The sequence below is a fragment of the Quercus suber genome, unplaced genomic scaffold, assembly GCF_002906115.3.
Source record: "Quercus suber isolate HL8 unplaced genomic scaffold, Cork oak 2.0 scaffold_47, whole genome shotgun sequence".
Lineage (NCBI taxonomy): Eukaryota > Viridiplantae > Streptophyta > Magnoliopsida > Fagales > Fagaceae > Quercus > Quercus suber.
The window spans coordinates 386,168-412,843 of NW_027069512.1; the positions used below are offsets into that span (position 1 = coordinate 386,168).

The 26,676-nt window shown below is 37.7% G+C and overlaps 1 protein-coding gene across 1 annotated transcript; it reads left to right on the forward strand.

Annotated features, from left to right (window-relative positions):
• Window positions 1–13,947: 13,947 nt before the first annotated feature.
• On the forward strand, window positions 13,948–24,622 carry LOC136066802 (uncharacterized). The gene is made up of 4 exons (XM_065771689.1): window positions 13,948–14,141; window positions 14,544–14,610; window positions 19,886–20,273; window positions 24,294–24,622. The coding sequence occupies exons 1-4, from the start codon at window positions 13,948–13,950 to the stop codon at window positions 24,620–24,622; spliced, it is 978 nt and encodes a 325-aa protein (XP_065627761.1).
• Window positions 24,623–26,676: the final 2,054 nt, after the last annotated feature.

Here is a 26,676-nt window from a genome sequence, read left to right on the forward strand (position 1 = left end):
CTGTACTTGATAAGGCACTTGGACAGCTTTCTCAAATCCATCAAATGATCCTTGGCAGCGTGGAATTTGGCAATCATGTCATCTACGTAGACTTCGATTTCTTTATGCATCATATCATGGAACAAGGTTACCATGGATCATTGATAGGTAGCACCGGTGTTCTTCAAGCCGAATGGCATGACATCATATGCATAAGTTTCCTAATGAGTGGTAAATGCTGTCTTGGCTTTGTCCTCCTCGGCCATCTTGATTTGATTGTAACTTGAGAAACTGTCCGTGAAGGAGAAGAACCTGTTGGTGCTGGTATTATCGACCAAGGTATCGATGTGTGGCAACGGGTAGTTATCCTTGGGGCTGGCCCATTTCAAATCCCTGTAATCGACGCACATGCATACTTTCCTGTCTTTCTTAGGCACAGGAACAATGTTGGCAACCCAATATAAGTAGGCTATTGTGATAAGGAAACCGGCTTTTAACTGCTTTTCTACTTCTCCTTTGATCTTCAAAATGATCCCAGATTTCATTCTTTGAAGGGCCTATCGTACTAGAGGGAATTTAGGTTTAACTGGAATTCTGTGCACGACAATCTTAGTATCTAACCCTGGCATATCTTGGTAGGACCAGGCAAAGATCTCTCTGAATTCCTTGACTAGTACTATGAGCTTAGGCTTCATGTCTTTAGGAAAGTTTACCCTATCTTGACAAGTTTTTCATTCTTGCCTCTGTCGGTAAGGTTAGCCACTTCTATCTCTTCTATGTTGTTCCAACTCTATTGTCTCATTCCTGTCATCAATATCCTTGTCATAGCAACAGGACGATGTACCTGCTTGGGAATTAGAATAGATCCTACAGAACAGAACATAAACAAGGAAACATAAGACAATTTGCACACATATATTCATAAGAAAGCAAGTAAGGAGATAAATGCAAAGATTTCCTAAATAATACACTGGATAATTTCATTAAGGGATTATAGATGGAGGGGTAACAAAGTTCATGCTTGATAATGATAAAATGGAAAACATTTTTTTCTTAGAAAGTAAACTAGGATATGCAAATAATAAATGCAAGAAATAGGAAATAAACATGCAAAACAAATTAGATATGCTATTTTAACTCTCTCAGGCAATTAGAGGACCCAGCCACACGATAATGGAGTACTCCTTACTCAATCGGTGCAATCATAAACCAGGGCTAGGCGGTCCAATGGCCTAACATCTCACCTAGCACATAGGGCCTAATAGTAGAAATCAGATCATCCCGTGGGGATATGATGACATTCACTAAGAATTCTTCTGGGCAAAGGTGGATAAGACACGCCAGATCTGACTCTTTCTCGCATGATTCCTGTGTTGCTTCTAATCTAATGACCTTGGTTGGAGCAAGAAAAGTGACCTTGATGTGGGGAATAGCCATCCTTTGGCCCATGCACTTCCTTTTGCTTCCCTTTGGAAGCCTAAAAGAGTTCTTCATCAGAAGGGTTGTAACCTAGACTGAAACCTCCTTTGTTGTCCGAGAGTTCAACCAAAGAAGCCTTCTCGTATCCTATAACATCAAGGCTTTGGCCTAACTGATAGCCAAACTTAAGCATCTCCGTGTCGGTCATTAAAGTAGCTAAGGACCATGCTAACTCGAGTTCCAAAGCTTTAGAAATCATGGAGACTAGCTCAAAACTGTGAAAAGTTGCCTCCGAAAAGGCATTGGCACCAATGTAAGGAACATAAGTCTCCTTGAAGAAAGTTAGGGGTTCTTCAACCGTAATAGTGACCATCAAATCCTTGGGTGGGAACTCGAGTCTTCGGTGAAGAGTAAAAGCAACCATGCCCACGGGGTGTAACCAAGGCCATCCTAGGAGCATGTTATAAGGGGAATCCACCTTGATGACCTAGATATTGACCATGAAAGACATGGGGCCAACTACAATGGCTAGCTCGATCTCACCTTGCACCTCCCGGAGAGTGCAATCAAAAGCTCTAATGATCATGGTGGTAAGGCGGATAAGAGAGGTGTCCACATTCAAACACTCCAAAGTGGACATCGGGCAAACATTCAGGGCCAATCCATTGTCGATCAGTACTCTGGCGATGATCAAATCCTTACACTTTACTAAAATGTGCATGGGCAAAGTGTGGTCTCTACCTTCTAGTGGTAGTTCATCATTCGTAAAGGAAATCTGGTTGGTGGCCAACACTGTTGAGACCATACCCTCAAAGGCAGATTCTGTAGCATTTGTAGGAATATATGTCTCTTTCAGGACTTTCAAGAGAGCATTGCGGTGGACTTCAAAGGATAGCAATAACGCCAAGATGGAGATCTAAGCTGGCGACTTGTTTAGCTGCTGAATCACACTGTACTCTGAGTTTCTGATAACTTTTAAGAATTCCTCAGCTTCTTGGGTTGTGACCCTGCTCCTAATAGGTTTGGCAGTACCCTTACCAATCTCTTTCCTTCTCTTTTCTAGCTCCTCAGGAGTATAGCAACGGTCGATCCTAGTAAGCCTATATAGACCTGAAGAGATATTGGAACAGACCTCTTTTCCGATTTGAGTAGAGATCAAGGACACATCGTATTTCCAGGGGACACAATGGCTATCTTCATAAGGGAATGGCTTTGGTATGCGAATGATAACACCCTCCTAAGTTTACAAATTGTGCGCTATGGAGAATGTCTTCGGATTAATGACCACCAGACTTGGTAGCATAGCTTCAACGACCTTTGAGCTAGACGCCCTAGAGATTCCCGAGGTAGGCTTTGGAAAAATAAGAGGATCAAAGCGTCAGATAGCAGGAACGACGGTGGTTTCCTCCTGAACTAATGGTGAAGCTGGCCCTATGACCACAAGCAATGTAAGGACTAGAGGAGCGAATCCTCCAATAACAGGTGGGGTTTGCCCTTTCCCTGAATCTAATGACCCTAAATTCGCAGGTGATTTTACGATCTCCTTAATGACTACTGAAGAGGAAGGTGCTACAGTAACCTGGCCAAGGCGTTTCAGTAAATACTCGTCCCACTCCTTCTTTGACCTAACTGATATAGCATTGTAGCTGGCTCTTGACTAGGTAGCTAGAGGACATAAGCTAGCTGCCATATAGTCACCTCTTCACACAATTTCCCTTTCAATCCAAATGATACCGCGTTTGGCTAAACTCTGCACTTGTGCTCGGAGCACTTTGTTATCAAATAGGGCATAACTGTCTTCATTGTCGCAAAATGAGTAGATTCCCCAATCAAATCCTAGGATTCCTATACCTTTAAGATCAAGGTGGCTCTCTTGGACCAAAGCTCGAAACATAGCCTTCCATGGGAATGATGGTGAGGAGAAATCCAAAACCCTTTCTTCCACTGTGATGATGGCATTCACATTCCATTCTTGATAGGGAGGTAAAGGGTTTGTGATGATGTTCTGAGCAGCTGCATTATCGAACTGTATTAACTTGTTGTCTATGAGGTCTTGGACATTGTCCTTCAAATAGTAACATTATTCAAGGGTATGCCCTTTAACCCCAAAATAGTGTTCGTACTTCTTAGACGGATCAAAACCAGGTGCTAGGGGGCCTTCTCTAGGCCTGTAAAATACTGGGATCACTAGCTTCCTTTCCAGTAGGTAAGCGTAGAGGTTTGCCAAGGGCATTGGTAACGGAGTGTACTTCCGGTTTTCCTTCCTAAGGGGACAACGCGGGTCTGGCCTCTCTTTCTGATTAAAGGCTCGATTAAATGCTTAACCAAACTGATTCTGTTGCTGATAAGGCCTAGTAGCTGGGGTAGCATAGGCAAGAGTGACACCCCTAGGTCTTTCTGATGCGTTATCGACCATATGAATGTCGGCTTCCTTGGTCTTGCGACCGGTCATTCTCTTGACTTGTTGTTCAACCATGGAACTTAGAGACTTAGCATCCATGATCTTTTTGCTCCTAATATACCCTCGTCAATGTGCTCCCCAATAAGGATGAGGCTAGTGAAATGAGTGAATTAGGTGCTGATCATCTTCTCATAGTAAGGAGGCTTGAGGTTATCAATGAACCACTTGATCATCTTGTTCTCCATCATGGAGGGTTGCACTTGTGTGGCTAGCTCATGCCACATCTGGGCATACTCACAGAAGGATTCCACACTCTTCTTTCTGTCCTCTGAAGAACTGTGCAATTAGGAGCTATCTTGGTGTTGAACTGGTAGTATTCTAGGAAAGAGTTGGCCATTTCCTTCTAGCTAGAGTTCTTTTCTAATCTCGCATACCATATGGCTGCAGGGCCAGTCAAACTATCAGGGAAAACTTGGCAAAGCAGAGGGTGATTATCCCTATAGGGAGCCATTTTCCTACAAAACATGCGCAAGTGTGTGCAAAGGTATCTAGTACCATTATACTTGACGAACTCTGGTGCCTTGAACTTGGAAGCCATAATGACTTAAAGGTAGTTGGTTAGACTGTCTAGATCAATGCTTTTATGGACATTAGAGTCGTCTATGATACAAAGCTTCTTGGCTAGAGTTTCCACTTGGCTATTGACTTGGCCATACCCAAATTCGAGGTTCTTGTCCTTAGAAGGATCTGTTTCCTAGTCATTGCCCTGGGGCAATACATTGTGGCCCTGATCCTGTGTTTGTGGAGGTTGATTTTCATTCTTGGTTTGGGGACCCCCTTGTCTATGACCGGAAGAGTTTAGTCGTCCTCCTACAACCAGTTGTTGCATCATACACATCATTTCTGCCATTTGCCCCTTCAGACGAGCAACTTCCTGGGCAGTTTCCTCAAGGGGAGAAGTACTGCTAGTACACTCTCTTGCATGAGACCTAGTGACGATGGGATCATGGCGTGGCGGTAGCTTAGCCTGTTTCTTTCTAGCAATCTTTTGATCCTGAGAAATAGTGGGAGGTGAAGGAAACAGGGTGCGTTTGAAAATGTGGAAACATAACACCAAAATCAAGTTAGTTTATGCTTTTGCTATTTAACATGCACCTACCATTTTCAGAAAAATTTGGCTTTGCACCCTTGGTCGGGTATTTATCATGGTGAGTTTCTACTATGATGCAAGATTAATGCACAAGATTAGCAAGTAATCGAAACTTTCATGAAATGCTCAACAATGCGGGAAGGACTCATCCTTTGATCACATGCTTGCACAAGACTTGCTTTTACAATACTGGGCTCATCGGCCCCAACAGTGGGCCTTTTATAAGAAATGCAACTGCAAGAAAGAACTCGGCTTTTGATAATGTGGACCTCTCGGGGAAGCTCTTGGAGACTTGGATCTCTTGATAATTTGTTCAGCATAGATCTCTAGGACCTTTCGATTTCTTGGGGGAGCGCTTGGCCTCCTAGCAATCTTTTTTGGATCTTCCTTGGGAGAAATCTTGGACTTATGATGTCTTGGGATTCTCGACAATTTTTCGATAGCACCTCCCCCTTAAACGGGGTTTCAGTCACTTGCCATAAATTTTATCTTTGCATAATTAGGTGACGGAACCAATTAGTGTATGCATGAGTGCCCTTGTAGGGTTGTAAACCCTTAGGAATAAGGTGTGATCTAACATGTACAAGCAACGGGGTTGCTTTTCCTAGGGTTTGATCATGGATGCTGTGCAAACAGGATAGAAGGAACCTGGAGTTAAGCATAATTTCTTTGGTGCAAGTAAAAAGGGTGCACCTGTTACAAGACACTTTCCCCTGACCTCTAGCCCTATAAGGGTATCCTTTCCTAGGTTTGAATGTTCACTCTTTAGGTTTTACCTAGTCCTGGTGGGCTCTGGGCTTGATTTAGTCCTTACAGGATTGACATAACTAGGCAAACTGTATGCAAAGGCTTAATTGGTAGGTGGTTCCTGTCCAAGGGTACTCAATCGCCATACCCCTCCCTTCATGAAAGTTATGGGGTAGGAAAGATCAAGGGGGGCCTTTTCAACAACTCCTGTCCACCCATGGACCCAGAAGTGCCTATAACATCATCCCCAAATCTAACTATGGGTAACACTACCAATGTGTGTGTTTGGGCATCTGCAGATGGGGTGATGAAATCCCCAAAGAGATATGACAACACTAGCAGTGCAGAGCCCGGGTTCGGCTCAAAAAGGGTGTATATGTCATGCAATCCTTAATGAAGGGGAAAGACTTTTTCAAAGCACAGCAGATATATATATGGAAAGTAGATAAAGGTGTAGCAAAAATTAAATTTTGCTACCCTATATTTACATGTGAAGGAAAGCTATAAAGCATGTGAGGAAAGCAGTAAAGCATGTGAGGAAAGTGGTAAAGCCCCATGTTGAAAATACCTTAAAGCCACCCTTTTGGAAAAGGTTTTTTGGAAAATGATTTTTGCTCTTTTGAAAATAGTCTACTAGGATATAGTAGAAGTCTTTTTCAAAAGGAAACCCTAGAGGCCAATGCCAATTTCTGTGTTTTCAAAAGCCAATGTCCAAAGATTATGGTTTTATCAAAAACTTTAAAGGCTAAACTCTTATCGATTCCTAATGGAGTTGCCAATCTATCAATGCCCAGCCTCGACCGTCTAAGTGGAAAGACCGCCGCCGCCATGCCTTTGTTTGACCACCACTCGTGGCCCTGTCAGAGGGCCCTTCTTGATGATCGGTGTAGTGCACGTGCATGATTTATGCGGAGCTTCAGGTGGTCTCTCTCTCTCTCTCTCTCTCTCTCTCTCTGTTGAGGAAGGTAGATCTACCTTTGGCATTATGGCAGGAACCTAGGCCAAATTTTAGGTGATTACGAAAGGTGAGTGGAGTCGCCACTAATCATTGGGTTTTTCTAAGGTGTGATTGGTCATTTGTTTCTAGTTGATTTTATTACCAATCCTAGACTAAGAAAAAGGGCATTTTTTTCCTAATCTAATATGGATGGCAAAAAATCTTGATTCTTAGGTTCGGAAGTTTGGTTATGTGTGGGGAAGGTGTTAAGCACCCCATAACGCTTGTCCGAGGACAGTCCTTTATTTTGATAAAACCTTAATTTTCAGAAATTGGCAGAAAAAAATATGATTTCAGCATTGGCTTACGGGGCTTTGCATACATGGGGGCTTTGAGGTTTGGCTTTTAAATGGGTGTGGTCCTAATCTATGCTTTCCTAAGGTGTTTGAGCAGAGTTCCAGATTTCCATGGCGTAAATCTAGTGAGAAGTCACCTTACTTTCGCGGCAGAAATTAGGCATCGCTTGCCTTAGGTGACACGAACTATGACAATCACACTGGAAAAGGCGAGCAGGTATATATGTACATACATCATGACAATGCAAGCACACAAAGCAGGAAAGTAAATGCATGCATCCCTAGAGCATGGCCCAAAATATAGGTGCAAGAAAGTAAACAAAGGTCTCCATACTCCAGAGATGAGGACGAATGGTACAAGGCATGATATACCCAATACAAACTATCTAAGAGAGAAAGGGAGGAGGAAGGAAGGGGTTTATAAGAGTACATAACCAAAGGGAAAGGGTAAAACTCTTAAACCTACTGAACACAGCTGCTTGGCTTATTTACATGCTTGCATCTGCGCCCTTTTTGCTCGCGCCTGGGAGACTGTGCCCTAGCTTCATGCATCCTTGCTTTGTGTGTGTACATACAAAGTCAAAGATAGGAAACCAGCAGACAAGCGATGGCAAAAGAGATGCAAAGAGTATAGGAAAAAGGCATAAAGCAGATAAGCATGATAGACATAGCAAGCATACATGGAAAGCAAGCAAACGAACAAAAAGGCAAAAAAGCAAGAAAGAAAAGAAAAGGCAGTGTCTACGTGGGACAAATGTAGGTTTGGATCAGATGTCTATAGCTTCATTGTGTTGAAGCATGGACGACACATTAGCAAGCAAGACTCATGCATGGACATGTAAGCAAGTGTGTAAAGATGCAGAGAAAGCCAACGGGTGGCACAAACAAGCATGATAAGCACATCATCACACGGAGCGGAAAAGGGGAAAGGTATGCACGAAGCAACCGACATCGTGGCGGTGCATCCCAAGTGGTTACATCCAAACAAGGCCTCGTGGGCATCGGATGTAGCCATACAACTACAAACCCGCTGAAGGTATCAAACATGGCAAAGCCTAGAACAAGAAAGGCCAACACAAGCATAAAGCATAGAAACAAGCAAGCATAGACATGCAGATAAGGATGATCCAAACACTTTGATATGGGCTAGGGGGCATGGACGATGACAAAGACCACAAGGTCTAGATTGGGTCCGAATCAATAGGCCGAAATACAAGAAAGAAAGGTAAAGCGACAAAAGGGCTACAATAGCACATGGCATGATAAACAGATCCTAGGTCTAGGCATATGAACATGGCATGGAGTGCACAAGCACATGGAAAATGGCATAAAGCAAATAGAACATAGATCCGAGAAACACATGATAAGCATGTGCAAATATAAACCTAACATCAACATAAAGCAAAAAAAAGAAAAAGAAAATTAAAAAAAAAAAAAGAAAGAAAGAAAGAAAGAAGAACGGAACAAAGGGAAGCATGGCATAAAAAACCCTAAGCATGTAGATCTAAACATATAAACGTGTGAAAACAAAGATCTAGACATGGAACATTGCATAAGACATAACAACCAAGAAAATCTAAGCTAGAAGCACAAAGAAAAGGTAATATTACTTCAATTCTATTATTTTCTTTTAGACGCAAAATTACTAATTAATCACTTTTTTTTTTCTTCAGAAAATCTATAGACATAAAAAAATTGAAAAAACTTTTCATAGCTGTTGATGTTGTAAATTGGTAGTGGTAAGTTAGTGGTGGACCTAGATGAAAACTAGTAAAATTTACCAACTCAACTGTTGTGAAAAATGTTGTGAAATTCTTTGTGTACTTTTTTTTTTTTTTGGTAGTGTGAAAAGTGCTACATTCATAAAATTTTCACAACAAATCCTAAGTATTAAATTGTTAGTAGTTCTAATTTGAACTCACCACTGAAATTAATTTTTTGCTAACAAATAACAGCCAGTAACTACCTATCATTTAGGATTTGTTGTGAAAAATGATGTAGACATAGTATATTTCATCCTCTCTTTTTTTTTTTTTTTTTTGATAAAGAAATTATTTTATTTATTGGCTCATATTTGGGCTTAATTAGTACTATTACAATAATAAAAAATGATGCTATTGATTAAAATTTGGGGACCTTTCTCTACTTGGGGGCCTTAGGCGACCGCCTCATTCACTTATAAGTCCTAGCAAGTATTTAGAACCCTTAACACCAGATTTTACGGTTAAGTTGGTTTTAACACTAAACTAACAAATAGTTAAAGTGTAAGTGACTTAGCAAATTTCCAAAACACAAACTACACTACACAAGCATGGCGATATAGTAAGCTAAAGGAAATAGAGAGAGGAAGACAAACAAACCACACATAACACCACAAGTGTTATGAAAGAGGAAAATCCAAGCCTCGAGTGTAAAAACATCTCCCCGAACCACCCATTGGAAATCACCACTAGGCAAGATAGTTGTAGTACATAAGGAATACAATGAACTCTCCAAGCACAAACTCCTACATGTACTTGAGCCTTTCAAACTCCGGTTAGCAACCGACTTCCCTGAGCCCTTTCTTTTCCTAGTTTACTAGAGACCTTCCATTGAAGCTCCAATGGAATCACCACCAATGAAAATTGGATTTAGGCTGTGGCTTCTCAAGTTTCCTTATTCATTCCCTCACTCACAGGTATGTGTTTGTGGATAAGGAATGTGGTTATAAAATCTATATCAATGGAATGAAAGAGACGGAAAAGGGAGATGAAGAACTTGGTTTTTCTCTTAGGAAAAAGCCCGCTTTTTTCACACAAAGGAATGGCTTCACTCTCTAGGGTTTAGTCAATACTTATCTAAAGCTCATTGCCACACCTCACTGTTGTGCGTGTTTGTGCTAGTAGAAAAGTAGTGGTTGGTGCAATTTGTAGGGTACAGAGATCGTGCAACTTGCGACCTGTTCACATCCTAAGGTCATGAAATTGTCACGAGGTGCACATCTGAACTCTCAGACAAACACCTACCAGGTGGACTTCGCAAGTAGCTTAGGTCACAAGTAGGTTGCCTCCAGATCATGAAATTTCAGGTTGATGCAGTCTCATGTCTTCAAGGAGAGGCTTAAGTACACTACCCCAACTTACATGAAAACCATGAAAACAATACATCACCAATAAAATGTATTACATATAAAGTTTTGTCACTAAATAAAGCCAACATGATGTAGGTAGTAAACAAAAAATATATAGGTGGTAAACTATGGTGGCCCACACCATTTTTAACCTTAAATTAAATTGAATTAAATGTGAAGCCTTTAATTGCTATGCATAAGTGATTGTTATGTTGTGTATAAGCATATTGTAAGTGGTAAGGTGAATGGTAATTTCAATTTACACGTGTGCCCACTCAGTTAGGTGAAGTTTATTAGATACTCTTGTAGTATTAATTGCTCCCTCTTCGCACACGAGGGGTGGCTCCATGGTGGGTCACCCTCTTGTGAGAGGAGGAAGGAAATGCTCCTTAAGTATGTAATAACTTCCCCTCAATTAGTGACACTTTGAGCCCACAAAGATCAAAACAAACCCACCAAACCCTACTGGGATACCCAACCATGCAATCTTCTCTATATCCATTTGCGTTCCTCATTTCTCTCTAAGAAGAAGTAGCAACTCTCACTTGCTTAAGAAGGCAGCCAGCAAAATTAGGGATTTCACCTCTAATTTCCTTAAGGTTTCAACCATTACATTAAGAATAGTAAGATTTTAGTGAAGCACCAAGAAACTGAAGTTAAGGTAAGAAATTTAAATATAAAATCTTTGAATTTGACAAAATGATAATATTACTAATAATAACATTGTCAAATTCAAACAATAATTTCATTGAATTTACATGATTTATAGAGTTTATATTCAAATTTCTTACCCTAACTTCTGTTACTTGGTTTTGGTTAAGGGATTTCAAAAACTGGAACTTGTAAGAAAATTTGTGAGATTAGAAACATGCAAATGGTTTTTGAAATGAATTTTGAGTAAGGATATCATAAACTATTTGGTTGATGCTTTGCATGTTCTATCAAAGCTGCAGTCGAAGAAGTCTCCATTCTCATACTCACTCTTTCGATCTTACCCAGATATAATAACTAATATAATCTCCTAACTAAATTACATATTTCCATTGTCCCAAAAACTAAAAGAATATATATTTTTTCCCTTTTCTATTTTCCCAATATAAGAAATAGCACCAATTACACCGCAAAAAAATAAAAAAATAAAAAAGAACAACTTAATCAATAAGAGACGTGCACACGAAACCAAAAACACTTTCAAAAGTTGGCCCTACCTACCTCTTCGACTTTATTGGTAGATTTCTCCAATCAAAGGCTAACTTTTTGGCTACTTCTTATAATCTTCATTATCTTATCCACTTTAGGGGATATATATATATATATATAAGTTATACTTTCTATAATGGAGAGAAATGATTCAAATCATGATTCTATCTATATAGGAGAGCAAACAATGGAGAGCAAACAATGCAATTGAATTACAACAAGCTTAGCTCATGGAGACATTTTTTAGGTATCAATTTAGTATTCAAATTGTATTAGTTGAATAGGTTTTTAATATTAATCCTTTGTTATTTATTCAATTTTTTTATATATCATTGTTGTAATTGTGTGCGTTTACAATAAGTCTTTATTGACTTTAATCTTTAAAATAGTTTGGGAGTTTTTAGAAGGTCATATTTTGGTGGAGTGAAAATGAAATTAGTAGGATTGATTGAAAATGTGAACAAAAGTAATTGAGTCGTTATTTCTTTTATTTTTTATTTTTTTTGCTAGTATGGATGTATAGAGCTCCTTAAGTGCTCAACTATTTTCTAAATGTAGATAAGATACATGTCTTTAATTTATTATAGTATACCTACCTACCCATGCCACTCCTTGCATGTGTAGTAGCATATACATACTCATTCCTTATGACAAAAGAGTTAGACATCTTTGGATGGCTCTCCCTTCTCTCATTTTTTCTTCATTGACCTTACCCTTATCCTCAATGACAATTTTGTTCTACACTTTTACATCTATTAGGTTCTAAGCACTTAGGAACTTATGTATTAGAACTCTAATTTGTATTGTTGGCAAACCATGATCAAAATAGGTTGTTAGTCTTGTTTTAGACTTGCTCAAAGTATGTCTTTATGTAAAGTTGGAATTGAGTTAACTGCAGAATTGAGTGTGCAATTCTAATTGGCTCGATCGATCGAGAATTAGACTTAATCGATCGAAAGTCGGGCAGAATGTTTTTTCTGCAGAATTTCCAACTCAGCCCTAAGCCCATATGACATGTTAGGACATATGTGGTTCACTTGTTATGAACATATGTCATTCTTTTATGTAATTGGCTAATCCTTTGACAAAACGCACTTTAATTGTAATTGGGTAGTTCTAGGTGTTTTTAATACTTCAAGAAACAAGGTTTCAAGATTGTCTGTCCAAGAAATAAGCTGAGAAAGTGCAAGTTCCTTAAAGCTCGATAGCTAGCATGTGTCGAGGATTAGAAAGCTGTTCAGCCCGTGTGCTCGACACCTGCTTGATAGCTCCTATCTATCGAGGTTTATGAAATTCAGAATTCTGATATGATTTTCTTGGGATCCGTGTTTATGTGTTTGGGCCTTCTTTTCTCCTAACCCTAGACATATAAAAGGACGATTTTAAGGGCCATCAAAAAGTACACAAGTTGCATAAGCATTGAGTAAAGTCTGTTCAAGCAATTTGTGACTCGAGACAAAGTTTTGCCCAAGTTCATCATTCTTGAAGAAGTTGTTGTGTATGTGCACCTTTGAGTTTTGTGACCAAGCATCTTCTTGATCTTCATCACTGAGATGAACTGAAGAACTTTGCAGCCAACAACCTTCAACAGTTGGTGATTGAAGTCACCTACTGAGATCCGTGCATTGGTTAGTCATGTACTTGGGAGCCATGCATCAAAAGGAGAAATTGTCACTACAGAACAAGTCCAATTGGGTATTGGGGTAAGAGTTCAACTGTAGGTTGGTATAAGGTATTGAGATTCCTTTACTTGTAACTACTTGTTGTGATAATAGTGAAATTTCGGGAGTGGTGACCTGAAAATCACCCGATGGGGTTTTTGCCGAATAGGTTTTCCCCATTCGTAAACAAATTACCGTGTTATTTATTTTCCGCTACATAATTAGTTTATTGGTGATTTGTTTGTGCTACCACACACTTTGCATGTTAATTGGATTAATTAATTCAACTTGGTTAATTAATTAATTTAATCACAAGGGGTCAATACGTTTTTGGTCTATCAAGTGGTATCAAAGCAAGCACACTTTAATTAGGTTTAATCTTTGCTGTGTTGATCCATTGACCCCTGTTTGTCATGGATAAAGGATAGTCGTTAATTATACCTCCTTTATTTGATGGCACCAACTGTGCATACTAGAAAGTACACATGAGAGTTTTTTTGCAATCTTTAGATGAGAAGGTGTGGCAACCTGTAGAGATTGGCTGGACTAAGCCAAAGGAAGCGCCGGCCGATTAGGATGAAGTAAAGATTAAGGTGACAAACTTCAATAGTAGGGCATTAAATGCTTTATTCAATGCGGTCACCAATAAGGAGTTCAAGAAGATATCCTCGGCTGAAACTGCTAAGAAAGCATGGACCATCCTCTAGACAACCTATGAGGTTACAAAAGCTGTCAAAGATTCAAAGCTTCAGAGGCTTACTACAAGCTTTGAAGAGATAAAAATGGAGGACAATGAGTCGTTCGATGAGTTCTATGCCAAGCTCAAGGACATAATGAACTCAGCCTTCAATCTTGGGGAAACCATTCCTAAACCAAAATTGTGAGAAAAGTGCTCAGATTTCTACTTGAGAGATTCCATGCCAAGATCACATCGATAGAGGAATTAAAGGATATTGACAAGATTTCTTTGATAGAGCTGGTTGGAAATATGCAAACCTACGAGCTAAGGCTATCAAGAATTAGCAAGTCGGGTAAAGGCAAGAATATGGCACTGAAGGCTAAGAGCAGTGACACAGATGAGTCTTCTGATGATAAAGATTCCAAGATGAAGCCCTACATCACTAGGCAGTTCAAGAAGTTTATGAAGAATGCCAATGGAAAGAGCTTTGACAAGGACTATAGGTAATCCAGTTCTTCCCAGTTCAAGAGTCAAGATAAAGGGAAGAAGGATGCAAAGGATGGCGATCAGTATACTATTCCCGCAGGAACTAAGTACTTTGGGTGTCATGGATTTGGTCACATGAAACAAGAGTGTCCCACATATCTCAAGAGTGTTAGGAAGAGCAAGGCACTTGCTGCTACATTGAGTGACACTGAGCTTGAGGATGATTCTGACAATGAGGATAACGGAATCTTGAATGCCTTCACTGCCATAGTTAATCCTACTGAAGGGATTGTTGAAGACGTGGACGAAGAAGAAGAATTGGTGGATTCTAAGTGTGAAAAGATAGATGATTAAGATGATATCCATACAGCCTATGAAAAACTGTACAAGCTTTTTGAGAAGCATGAGAAACTGTATAGGCTAGCCACCAAAAAACTCAGTGATGTGGAACTTAACCGTGAAAAGTTGTCCACAAAGTTTGATGAGGTTAATTAGACTATTAGAGCATTGAGGTTTGAGAACAATTTCTTGGCTAAGAAAACCAAGAAGCTTGAAGTAGTGTTGTGTCAAGTTAGAGCTCAATTGGAGAGGACTTCAAGTGCAAAGCTTGACGAGATGCTCAGCATTCAGAAATCTACTTCGGATCGAACAGGCTTAGGGTATGGTTTTTCTTCCTCTAATATTGCTTCTACTAGTGCTACTATTTTTGTTTCTCCTGCTAATAATGCTGAAATTGAGAACAATGATGTTGAAACTAAATTAGCTAGTAAGAACTTAGATAAGGGTAAATCTGTCCTAGGAGCACCTCCTAAACAAGATAAGAACGATTTAAAAAACCATAGGGCTAAGAAAGCTAACTCTCAAAAGCCTAAACAGAAGAAGCAGCATCTTTGTCACCATTGTGGATCTGCTGGTCATACTCGACCAAATTGCTATAAGTGGTTAACTAATCAACAGAGCAACGGCATGATAGCATCTAGAAGCCAGAATCAGCTTCAATCCTCTCTTGCTTCTCTTGGAGATCTTCTCAAAACCCTCATGTTCCTTTCGAACTTGAACGGGTTCAATTCTTCCCCTCACCACCGATTCAAGGGTTTAATCAAAGGAAAGGTTCTTCCAAGGCGTGGAAGGAAAAGGGCTTCAAGTGATTCTATCACTTTCTTCTCTCTTCTTGTTTTTGTTTGTTGCATTACTTGTGTGTTTTGCTTTACTGTTTTGAGTCAGTCTAGTTTTATGTTTTGCTTTTTTTAACATGTTTTTATTTGGTTATTCTTTCAATTTTGCTTATTTTTTTATTATATAAAAATAAAAAAAAAATTGAAAAATCAAAAAAATACAAAAACAGTGTGTTTTGTGTACATTGGTACTTGTGTACCTTGGATGGCCATTGAAACAAAGTTTTCTAAATTTTGTATTTCTTGTAACTTAGATGAGCATCTCTATGCGCAACTAAGCAAGTGAGCTTTGTGGCTCTTGTTTGTGATAAGTAAGATTAAGTTATCTCTTAGACTAAACACTTGTATCACTCTTTTTGACGAGAATGACTAGAAAATTCTAAGAGAAAGGCATAAATAACCATCTCACCACTGTTGCCCACTAATCATGAAAGACATCTATATGGTTCGGCATAGCAAAAGTGTGATGTCAATGACATTTGTGTGCTTCAGCATAACAAAATTGGAATGCCAAATATCATTGGGTATTTCTTTTCTCTTTCTTATATGCCCATGCATGATATGCTAAATTTAAAAGAAAAAAATGCAAAGAAAATAAAAAGCAAAAAGATCAAAAATGCTTTAAATATGATTACAAGCGTGTATTCTAGGAGATGTAGGAGTTATAGGATGTACCTCGAAGGTGATAGTCCCCATCAAACAGTTATGATTGTGTGTGAGTTAAAGTGATTTTCTCATATCTCAAATCGTCATAATATGTATACACTTATGCAATCTTGTAATGTTTTTCACAAAGAACACGTAATATTCTTTGCTACCCTTGATACATGTGCAAGTACAATGTGATTTGACCATCACAAGGTTTTACATGTGTTAATGTATACTCACTAAACTGTCTTGACTTGTTTTTGAAATATAAAATTGGTTGTTTAGTGTATGTGTGTGTGTTTTTGAGATCCATGTGCTTAAAATTATTATTGAGAGATGATTTTGAGAGCTTAATATGTTGATTGGATCATTGGTTGAGTTGCATGTTGGATTGCATTCATATCTGTGTTTTTCACTTCTCGAAAAATTGTTTTCAAAAGCTAGCTCGACACCTCCTCGATACCTAGCTATTTGTCGAGCTTCTTGAGCTTTTTCTTGTCACAATCTCGATAGCTTCTCGACACCTGGTGGATCAATCGAGAAAGTTTCTGCCTCCTCAATACTTCTCGATAGCTAGGTTGATCAATTGAGCTTCTGTTCTTGGTTTTGGTGGTTTGTTCCTCGACACCTTCTTGAGACCTGCATCTGTCGACGACCATTTCCTCGACACCTTCCTCAACGGATGGCTCGACACCCCTCGATACCTTCATCTGTCGAGATTTACTAAGGTTCTATATATTCTTCCTCGTGCAATCTGGAACTCATTTCTCTTGATCTCTCTCTCTCGATAGCTCTCTCTTTTCTCTCCCAAAGACTTTCATCTCACTCCAATCTTGTTCCTTAAGGTTTCTTCAAGCTTTTTTCAAGTTTTTCATCACTTGGTAAGCTTCTAATCTCTCATTCTTCAAGCATTTCATGTTTTGAAACATAGGTTTTTGGGGTTTTTGAAAATTTTTGGGGTTTTTCAAAATTGATAAGTTTTGTTGAAATTTTGGGATGGGTTTTGGCTTAAATGAGTTTAAAATCTCATACATTGCATCACATATGCATTATAACAGTATTTTCATGCATTTAGATGTGTGCAATATGTTTATGTGCTGGTAGGATTGGAATGGGCTGAGCTCATGATGAAATTTCTTTTGCATGTCACATGTTCATGCATTTTCCATGTATTCGTACTCTCTATTCAATATACTTGTTATATTTGAATTGCTTTGGAACTTTTCTAATTGTCTTTCTCTCTCTCCCTTTCTTTCTATTTTCGTTAGTCGTGTCTATGGCACCTAAGCGTAAATCTGCTCCGTCTCGAAATCCTCTTCATTTCGGAGCATCATTTTCTTCTGATCCTACTCCTTCTAACATCCAATTCCGTGATGAGGATGCTCAAAAGGCTTTCTCGGAGAACTTTTCTAGATGAGGTGTTCATTCAGAACGCCAAGTCATTTTGGCGGACTTCGCCGACACTAACCTTCCCACTGTCATTCACAGTCGGGGATGGAAGTCACTATGTGACGTCCCGGTCACCTGTCCTCTCGTGCTTATCTAGGAATTTTACTCCAACATGTCTGGGATTAATCGTTCAGTACCTTTTTTCTTCACTCGCGTTCAAGGTACGCGTATTCCTGTCACATCACAACTTGTTGTGGATGTGCTTCGGGTTCCTAGGATAAAGTTTCCTGACTATTCTAGTTGTGAGCATCTAAGGACTCTATCCAAGGATGAGCTCATGTCCGCTTTCTATAAGCGCCCTTTTGACTGGGGTGAGTGTCAGTTTACACCATGCCGACCTTTTGCTAAAAGTCCTAGATTCTTGAACATGATGATGACCTTTGTACTCCATCCTCTCTCTCACTACAACTCCATTACCGAGCCTCGTGCTCGATTTTTGTTATCCCTACTTGAGCATCTTACTCTAGACTTCCCTTCTCATTTCATTTTTTCAATCATAGATGTTCATCTATATTATGTGTGCCATAGATGCCATTACCGTAAAACGTAGTGAGGCACAGTCTAGGTTGCGACAACAGTCATTAGCTCCTCCCTCTCGTTTGGCTTCTTCATCTCGATTTGCTCCATCCATATCATCTTTAAGAGTTTGTGTTAGGATAGATTTTATTATATTCAACAAGTGAATATGAGTTCAGTGATTTATAACTTCTCTCATATGTTCATTTGTTTGTTGTGGTTTTATCACGGATTGCCAAAGGGGGAGATTGTTAGGACATATGTGGTTTACCTGTTAAGAACATATGTCATTCTTTTATGTAATTGGCTAATCCTTTGACAAAACACACTTTACTTGTAATGGGTAGTTCTAAGTTGTTTTTAATACTTCAAGAAACAATGTTTCAAGTTCAAGTGTTAAAGTCATCAAATCTGTCCAAGAAACAAGTTGACAAAGTGCAAGTTCATTAAAGCTCGACAGCTAGCATGTGTCAAGGATTAGAAAGCTGTTCAACCCGTGTGCTCGACACTTGCTTGTCAGCTCCTCTCTGTCGAGGTTTATGAAATTCAGAATTTTGATATGATTTTCTTGGGATCCGTGTTTATATGTTTGGCCCTTCTTTTCTCCTTACCCTAGATATATAAAAGGACTGTTTTAAGGGCCGTCAAAGAGTACACAAGTTGCACAAGCATTGAGCAAAGTTTGTTCAAGCAATTTATGACTGAAGACAAAGTTTTGCCTAAGTTCATCATTCTTGAAGAAGCTGCTGTGTATGTGCACCTTTGGGTTTTATGATTAAGCATCTTCTTGATCTTCATCGTTAGGATGAACTGAAGAACTTTGCAGCCAACAACCTTCTACAGTTGGTGATTGAAGTCGAGTACTGGGATTCGCCCATTAGTTAGTCACGTACTTGGGAGCCGTGCATCAAAAGGGAAAATTGTCACTACTAAACAAGTCCAATTGGGTATTGAGGTAAGGTTTTAACAGTCGGTTGGTATAAGGTACTGGGATTCCTTTACTTGTAACAGCTTATTGTGATAATAGTGGAATTTCGAGAGTAGTAACTTGAAAATTATCCGATGGGGTTTTTGCTGTGTAGGTTTTCCCCATTCGTAAACAAATCACCGTGTTATTTATTTTTCGCTGCATAATTAGTTTATTGGTAATTTGTTTGTACTACCACACGTTTTGCATGTTAATTGGATTAATTAATTAAACTTGGCTAATTAATTAATTTAATCACAAGGGATCGATACGTTTTTGGCCTATCATGACGTGTAGGGTTTTATGTTTTGCCCTAAGTATAAAAGGGAAACCCTAGCCACATTTTAAAGGTTGCTCTATTTGCTCTGTGTGTGAATCTCTTGTGAGATCTGAGAAGTAGTTACCTTTACACGTGCTTAGGATTATCAAGAAGGAGATTTCATTGAGAGCTTGATGATAATTCAGTTGCACAAACGGGAGTGCTTGTACTTAAAGATACACAAGGGGGAGTGCTTGTACTTGCTGGAGAATCCAAGAAAGAAGGAGTCCGTGGTCTCGGAGGTTGCACGTGGTCGTGTCAGTAAGTTTTCTGCATGAGATAGCAATAGGATGTTAGTGGTCTAAGTCACTATTGTAAAATTTCGATTTTTTCATAGTGGATTCAGTTTTACCTTGAGGATCGTTAAGTTAAATCCTCCCTAGGTTTTTTATTGTTTTGGTTTTCCTAGGTGATCATATTTTTGTGTTCTTTATATTCCGCACTTTGCTTTGATATGACTATACGATTGTGTTAACCTAAATCTGAAATTTGAACTAAGTAATCACTTAACTAATTAACTAAGTTAATCTGTTGTGTTTTAAGAGGTCTAAAAACAAACAAGTGGTATCAGAGCGGATAGCTCTTTTGTTTTAGATCTTTTGATCTAAGAGCTGATCCTTGACCCCTATTGTCATGGATAATTTTAAATGTCTTACTATTTTTTATTGTAATGCTTTGAATAAAAAGGACATTATTGTTTCTGTTGATCTTTCTGATGCTTGTGAAACTCTTCGTAAGGAATTATCTAAATCTTTGAAAATTTCTAAGAAATTTAAAGAAAAGTTAAAATTAGCTAATCTTGAAAAAGAGGAACTGATTGTGAGATTGGATGAATCTAATAAAAAGAATGAATTTTTGAGAAATAAACTTTCCTCTAAAGATGAAAAGATGAAAAGTTTTGAACAAAAGTTAGTTGAGGTTGAAGCTAAATTGGAAAATTTATTTAATACCAAACTTGTTGTTGATAATAGACCTGTTTCTGTTTCTGTTCCTATTAAGCCTAAAGACAAAATTTATATTCCTCCTTTTAAGAGGATTCATAAAGAGAAGGCTTATTTTGCTAGGTTAGACAAAGGTAAAAGTTCTAATGTAGACACTAAAGTTTCTAAACCTATGTCTAAACCTATTGTTAGAAAGCATAATAAATCTATTTTTGTCCCTACTTGTCACCGTTGTGGTGTTGCTGGTCATATTAGACAAAATTATTCTTTGTTGAGGCAAAAACCAAAATTTAAGACTAGTTTTGTTGTTAGGAATACTGATGTTCCTAAATTTGTTCCTGTTTGTCACATTTGTGCTGTCTCCGGTCACATTCGTCCTAATTGTCAAAAATTGAAATTTAAGCATTCTGTATTTCAATCTAGGATATGTGATGATATTTCTCCTGCCATAAGTCCATATAAATTGTTTCATATTCTTTTAAAAAAATTGAGCTTATTGGCTTGTGAAAGGAATTTGCAGGATTTCAATATTTCTCAGAAGATTGGTGTAATCCCTCAAATACACTCTGCTTCACACGGTTTTCACCTACAAAGCCGAAGACTCATGCTATATGGGTGAAAAAAGATTCTCTAAGGTAAGTGTTGCTGACTTGTCCCTAATTTAATTCTTTCAATTATTTGTGGACATGTTTATTTTTAGTTTTTGGTTGTTTTATTTTCTTTGGTTGTTTTGATTATTCAAAAACCCAAAAACATTGAAAATTTTCAAAAAGACAAAAATATTTTATTTTGTGTCTAAATTTTTTTTTGAGGATTACATGAATTATGATATCTCTCTCTTGATTTAGAACATGCTTGACATTGTGGAGAAACTTGAATAGTATGTGTTATATAAGTGCTAAGATATTTCTGATTTTGTGTGAGTATGTACTAGTTTGTTCATGTACTCAAGGGTTAATTAAGAAATTGATATTTCTTATTTGTATATCCTCTATAGCTTAGTTAAGCATTGTCATGCATCGCATTTACATTTTTAATCATTTAAGCACAATGTCTGCTTTTTGTTCTTGGTCATAATTTTTTTTAATCAAAAAGATTTTTGTGTTTTTTATTATAGATCTTGGATTTGAAATCAAGGTTGGCCATATTATCTTTACATAATATGTTTATGTACTTTGTTTAGTTTTGATGAGTATATTTCTTGCACTTTACTAGTTTGAGCTTAGTAGTGCATGTTGTGTGGGAAAATGTTTTTAGTTTTTTATCACATGATCTTGATCTTGAAGTCACATGCCTTTGATTGACGGACTTAAACTTATTGAGAAAGGCATAAATAACCATCTCACTACTGTTTACTAGCCAATCATGAACACCTTAGTGCATATTGTAAGATTTTGTATTTGAGAAAGTGTAGTACATGCACAAAAAGAATATAAAGTGTAGTCTCGATTTAAATGCTAAAATTGGTGTGTACATTATTGGACTATAATGAATTCAATCAAATAAAATTGGTGTGTACATTATCTTGGCTATTTTAATAAGTTTCTGATTAAATAAAATTGCTATGTACATTATAAGGCAAATTAAGAAACGTACATGATTAAAAGCTTTTATTATAGGAGATGTGAGAGTTATATGATGTAACTCTTTAGGTGATAGTCTCTTTTGAATTTATGTGATGGATTTTGTAAAAATTGTGATTGATTTTAATTCGCATATCACCTCACATGTATCTCAAGCTTTTGTTAGTTGCACACACTATACAAGTTACTCTTTGCTAAACTTGGTACATGATATTGTGTGTGAATTTGTTTTGGCCATCCAAGATTATATGTTCCTTGATTTTGATGCAAAATGTGTTTAATGTTTGAGTTTTGAGGACAAATTGGTTGAAAAACTCGTTTTTGGAAGATCTGGGTTAAATTCTAGTGTTTTTGAAAAACTTTTAATCTTATATTCACGCATTTCATTCATGAAACATTATGCTTTGAGGAGTTTCTGTATTAAATTGCTTTGTTTTTCAAAAATTTGATTTTTTCAAATTTTCGATCAATCGAATTTGTCTCTCGACCAATCGAAATTGCGATAAAAATTTTGGTTTGAATATGCTTGGCTCGATTGGTATTCGATCAATGCTCAACTAATCGAAACTCAAAAATTTTCAGTTTCTAAGTTTTTGACCAATTTTTTTTATGCATCATTTATGTTTAGGATTCACATGAATTGCATTGTTTTTCTATATCTATCTTGTAGTTTTTCAATCATATCTCTCATTTTTTTTACACATAACATACACACACTTTGCTAAATTGGGTACTCGGCTTGATTTAAAAATTAATTGGTTAATTTTTGAGTTATGTACTTGTTAGTATATGCTATTTTTATGTGTGAACTACAAAAAATATTTTTCTTAAGAAATAAGATGGATAATCAATGTGCCAATATTTTCTCTACTCATGCAACTATTTATAGGTCACATAGTGTCAAATTTGCACTTATTGAAAGAGAGAATATTTTTTTCATGTTTATCCTCAACTTATCAACTTAATTTTTTGAGTTTGGTTTGTGTCTTTTTATTTATCCCCACCTCCTAAATTTTCTCCAAAATTGTTTTTCCCAACACTTGTTTTATGTTTCCTATTTTTATAGAAGAAGAAGCTTGTTTTTAACCTTTGTTGTTCATAGGGGGAGTTGTCTCTATTTTCTATAGAGTTGAATTGTTTTGTGTTCCCTTAATTCTCTATTTTCTCTTTGTAAGGTTGAATTTAATCAACCATTCTGTTGGCCTTATTCCGTGCCTAATTTGCTTGTAATTCAGCATTTAGAAACCCTGTATTTAGGTGGGAATCATGTAAGGGTAGTGTGTGAGAGAGTATGAAGAATTGCTCAAAATTGTGCAGTGAAGCAGGGACTCGCGACTGGATCTCACGGGTAGCTAGCGGCTTGCAAGCCGCCAAAGGATGATCACGTGCCAAGTATGCAGAGAAGCTAAAGCGTCATGCCAACTAGAGTACTACAGGACAAAAAGTCTAGATGGGTTGTTCAGTTACCTTGCGGCTTGAACTCGCGGCTCAGTCAAGTCGCAAGGCCAAGCCGCTAGCCAACCCTGTTTTGGAAAAATGACTCTTTGCATTCCAAACATCCACCACTATATATAGACCCTTATACCCACAAAATGTAGAGAACTTCTAGAAAGAATTTTGAGAGAGAAACCCTTAAGAAAAACAAGATTGATTAATCCACAATCTTTACATAGAGACTCTTCAAATTCCTCTACTCTTACCCTCTCCATTGTTACATCCTTGAAAGGTTCTTACCCAAATTCTTTTCTCACCATACCCACATCTGTGAGAATGCTATTTAGTGCTTTGGGAAGTGATTAGGAAGGGATCAATGGTTATTGGTTGATGCTATGGGCTATAGCAGAATCTGGTAAGCTGAAGAAGACAAAAGTTCAGCGCAACCTTGTTGGAGCAAGAAGATTGGAGGGCTTAGGTAGATTGGGTAGATTAGGCTTGGAGGGTCTTCTGCTGTTCATGTATCCCAACTTCATTCTTTAGTGGATTATTGACCGCTTAGAGGGTGGCGGAAAGGTTTTACGCTGAGAGCTTCAGTTTATTCTTCGATAACACATCGTTGTGTTGTCCTTGTGTTTGCATCTCTCTCCCCTTAATCTTTTCCATTTAATTTATGTTGTGGATGTGATTTTATTTCTTTAGATTGTTTATCAATTCTGGTATAAGCTTACATTCATTTTTTGCACATACATTGTTTGATATTAAGCTTGAATTGGTAATTTGTAAATTGGAAGTCTAAACATTCATAGTGTTTTATACATTATTTGAACATTCAATTGGTATCAAAGCAGGTGCACTCTTTGTGGTTTAAACACCTTAGTGCAATTCTTGACCCCGTATTGAGATGGACCAGTCTCAATCTTTAAATGTGCCACCATATTTTGATGGTAGTAACTATGCCTTTTGGAAAGTCATGATGAGGGCATTTTTGTGTTCAATGGATGAAACCGTTTGAGATGCGGTGGATATTGGATGGACTAAGCCGGAGGCTACCAAATCCATATGGGATAAGGCAATCCTCGCGACGTCTAATGCAAATAGCAAAGCACTTAACTCTATTTTTTGTGATGTCTCCAGAAGAGTTCCATAGGATATCTCACATTTCTCTTACCAAGGAGGCATGGCAGATATTGGAGACCATGTATGAAGGAACGAAGAAAGTGAAGGATACCAAGCTGCAAATGCTGACCACTCGTTTCGAGGAGCTGAAAATGAGTGAGGATGAGTCTTTTGACTCTTTCTATAATAAGCTGAATGAAGTAGTCATCGGCAAGTTCAACATGGGGGAGAAAACGGAGGACTCTAAAGTTGTGAGGAAAATCCTTCGTTCGCTGCCGGAGAGCTTCTGTGCCAACGTGACAATGATTGAAGAGAGTAAGGATCTTGATGATATCAAAGTCCAATAACTGATTGGCTCACTTCAAACATATGAATTGTCATTGCCCGCACAAAGGAAGAGCAAATCTCTTGCTCTTAAGGCGGTTGATGACAGGGTCGAAGCTCATGACTCATCGGATAAGGATGTTGTCGATAAAGATGTGACATATTTGGTGAAGAATTTCTAAAAGTTCTTAAAATTCAAGAACAGTGGAAAATTTGGCGGTAAAGGGAAATTTCAAAATTTCGGGAAGGAGAAAAAGGAATTCAAAAGGAAAGATGGAAAGGAATCCTAATCTACACAAGGAATCACTAAAAAAAGTAGTTCAGCTGTCAAAATCACTAAAGAAGTGAAGTTTGTGCAAGCCAAAGAACCTGTAGTGGCTGCCTCTACTCCTAAGATAGTAAGGGATGAAAAGAGGAAGAACGTGGCTGACCAAAGGGTGTTAAACAAGCCCCGTAATCAATCAGTGATTAAACCTGAAGTTAGAAGGAAATCTCTTCCAAGATCACAAAGAGGTCTAAGAATGAACCACTTTTGCCATCATTGTGGACTTCAACGACACACTAAACCAAACTGTCTTAAGCTTAGAGCATTGAAAAATGCAACTGATCAAAGGTTAAGAGGACCAAGAAATGATAAGAGAACTTGGACTGTTGAGTCATCAAGAGGTCGAAATGGTGATCTCGGTATGATGGACGTGATGAAGATGATCGATGCATTCACCACCTAATTGGAAAGCTTCACTAGAAGGTTTGAAAATCCTAACTCTCATACCCAATCCTATAGGATATCACCCTAAACGCACGTGACATGTGGGTGAAGAGGGGTACTCATGCCTAAGCATTACAACATGTCCATGCATTAATTCTTCCTATGCTTTGTGAATATGCTTGGTTGTGTGCTTTTTGCTTGTTTGTGTTGAAATTTGTTTGGTTGTTTACTTGTTTTTTTTTTTTTTTCTTAAAATGTTTTTACATTGCTTTTTTTATCAATCTTTTCTTGCTTTTGTGTCAAAAATCCAAAAACACATAAAAAGTAAAAAATTCAAAAAGTTTGATTGACATTGTTGAGTTTTGTCTCAAAACATGTTTTGCCTTGTACTTTTGTACTTATGGCTTTGTGCATCTACAAACTTAGTATGTTCCCTATGCACTTATATCATTGTGGAAGAAATCTTGAAATCTATGTGATTGTTATAAATAGATCTTCAACCTTGTCATGAATGATTAGTGAATGGTTTTGTTGATCTTGAAACATACATAGACTTGTGTCTATATATCTTCCCACTATTTTATTTTATTGTTTTTACTTAAAAAGCTCACCAAATGTAAATCTCCAAATGAAAAGAGACATTGAGCTGCAAAAGCCTATCGCACATACTAGTATTTGATTAGGAAAAAGGGAAAACGACCAAAAATAAAATGTATGATGCCCAAAAAGCCAAAGGCTAACTCATCAAATTGAAATATCAAAAATTTCAAGCATCGATCTCACAATGAGATGTATTGATTCAAAAAGATCAAATGATATGATGTTCATGGAGCCAAATGAAAAGCTTCAAAGAAATGTAATCAAGTTCATGTGGGAGGTTATACATGCGTATTTTTATAATTGAGATGGGTCACATTATCTAGTGTTAATTGTGTATGTCTTGATTGAATTGATCATTAAAGTTTCACATTAGACTAAGAACTATCTCATTTCTGATATCCACAAACATCACACATGTCTATGTTCAATGAATGTCATATTCATTTGTGTGATTGTACTTGATCAAATGTGTTTTCACATGCTCAATCTCTTTTGATCAAACACAAAAAGATTTTTGAGTCTTTTAGTTTATTTTTGGAAAGTGTTTTGTTTTTACAAAAATTATCAAAAGTTCAAAAACAGTGGTGCCCTGTTTTGGCGATTCAGTTGTGAGTTGGTCATGTCGCACACCCCAGTCGCAAACCTATACAGAGATTTTTCGTGGCTCACTAACGGGTCAATGTCCTAGTCACGAAAAATATTTAGAATATTTTTCAAATATTGGGTTTTTATGTTTCTCGCGGCTCATTATGGCGACTTGTTCGCGGG

Bases quoted from the DNA above. Each gene is read 5' to 3' on its own strand.
- LOC136066802 (XM_065771689.1), top strand. From the start codon at position 13,948: ATGCAAACCTACGAGCTAAGGCTATCAAGAATTAGCAAGTCGGGTAAA. The intron at 14,142-14,543 runs GTAATCCAGTTC...GAAACTGTATAG, and splicing joins AGCTTTGACAAGGACTATAG to GCTAGCCACCAAAAAACTCA. The intron at 20,274-24,293 runs GTAAAAGTTCTA...TGATGTCTCCAG, and splicing joins TTTTGCTAGGTTAGACAAAG to AAGAGTTCCATAGGATATCT.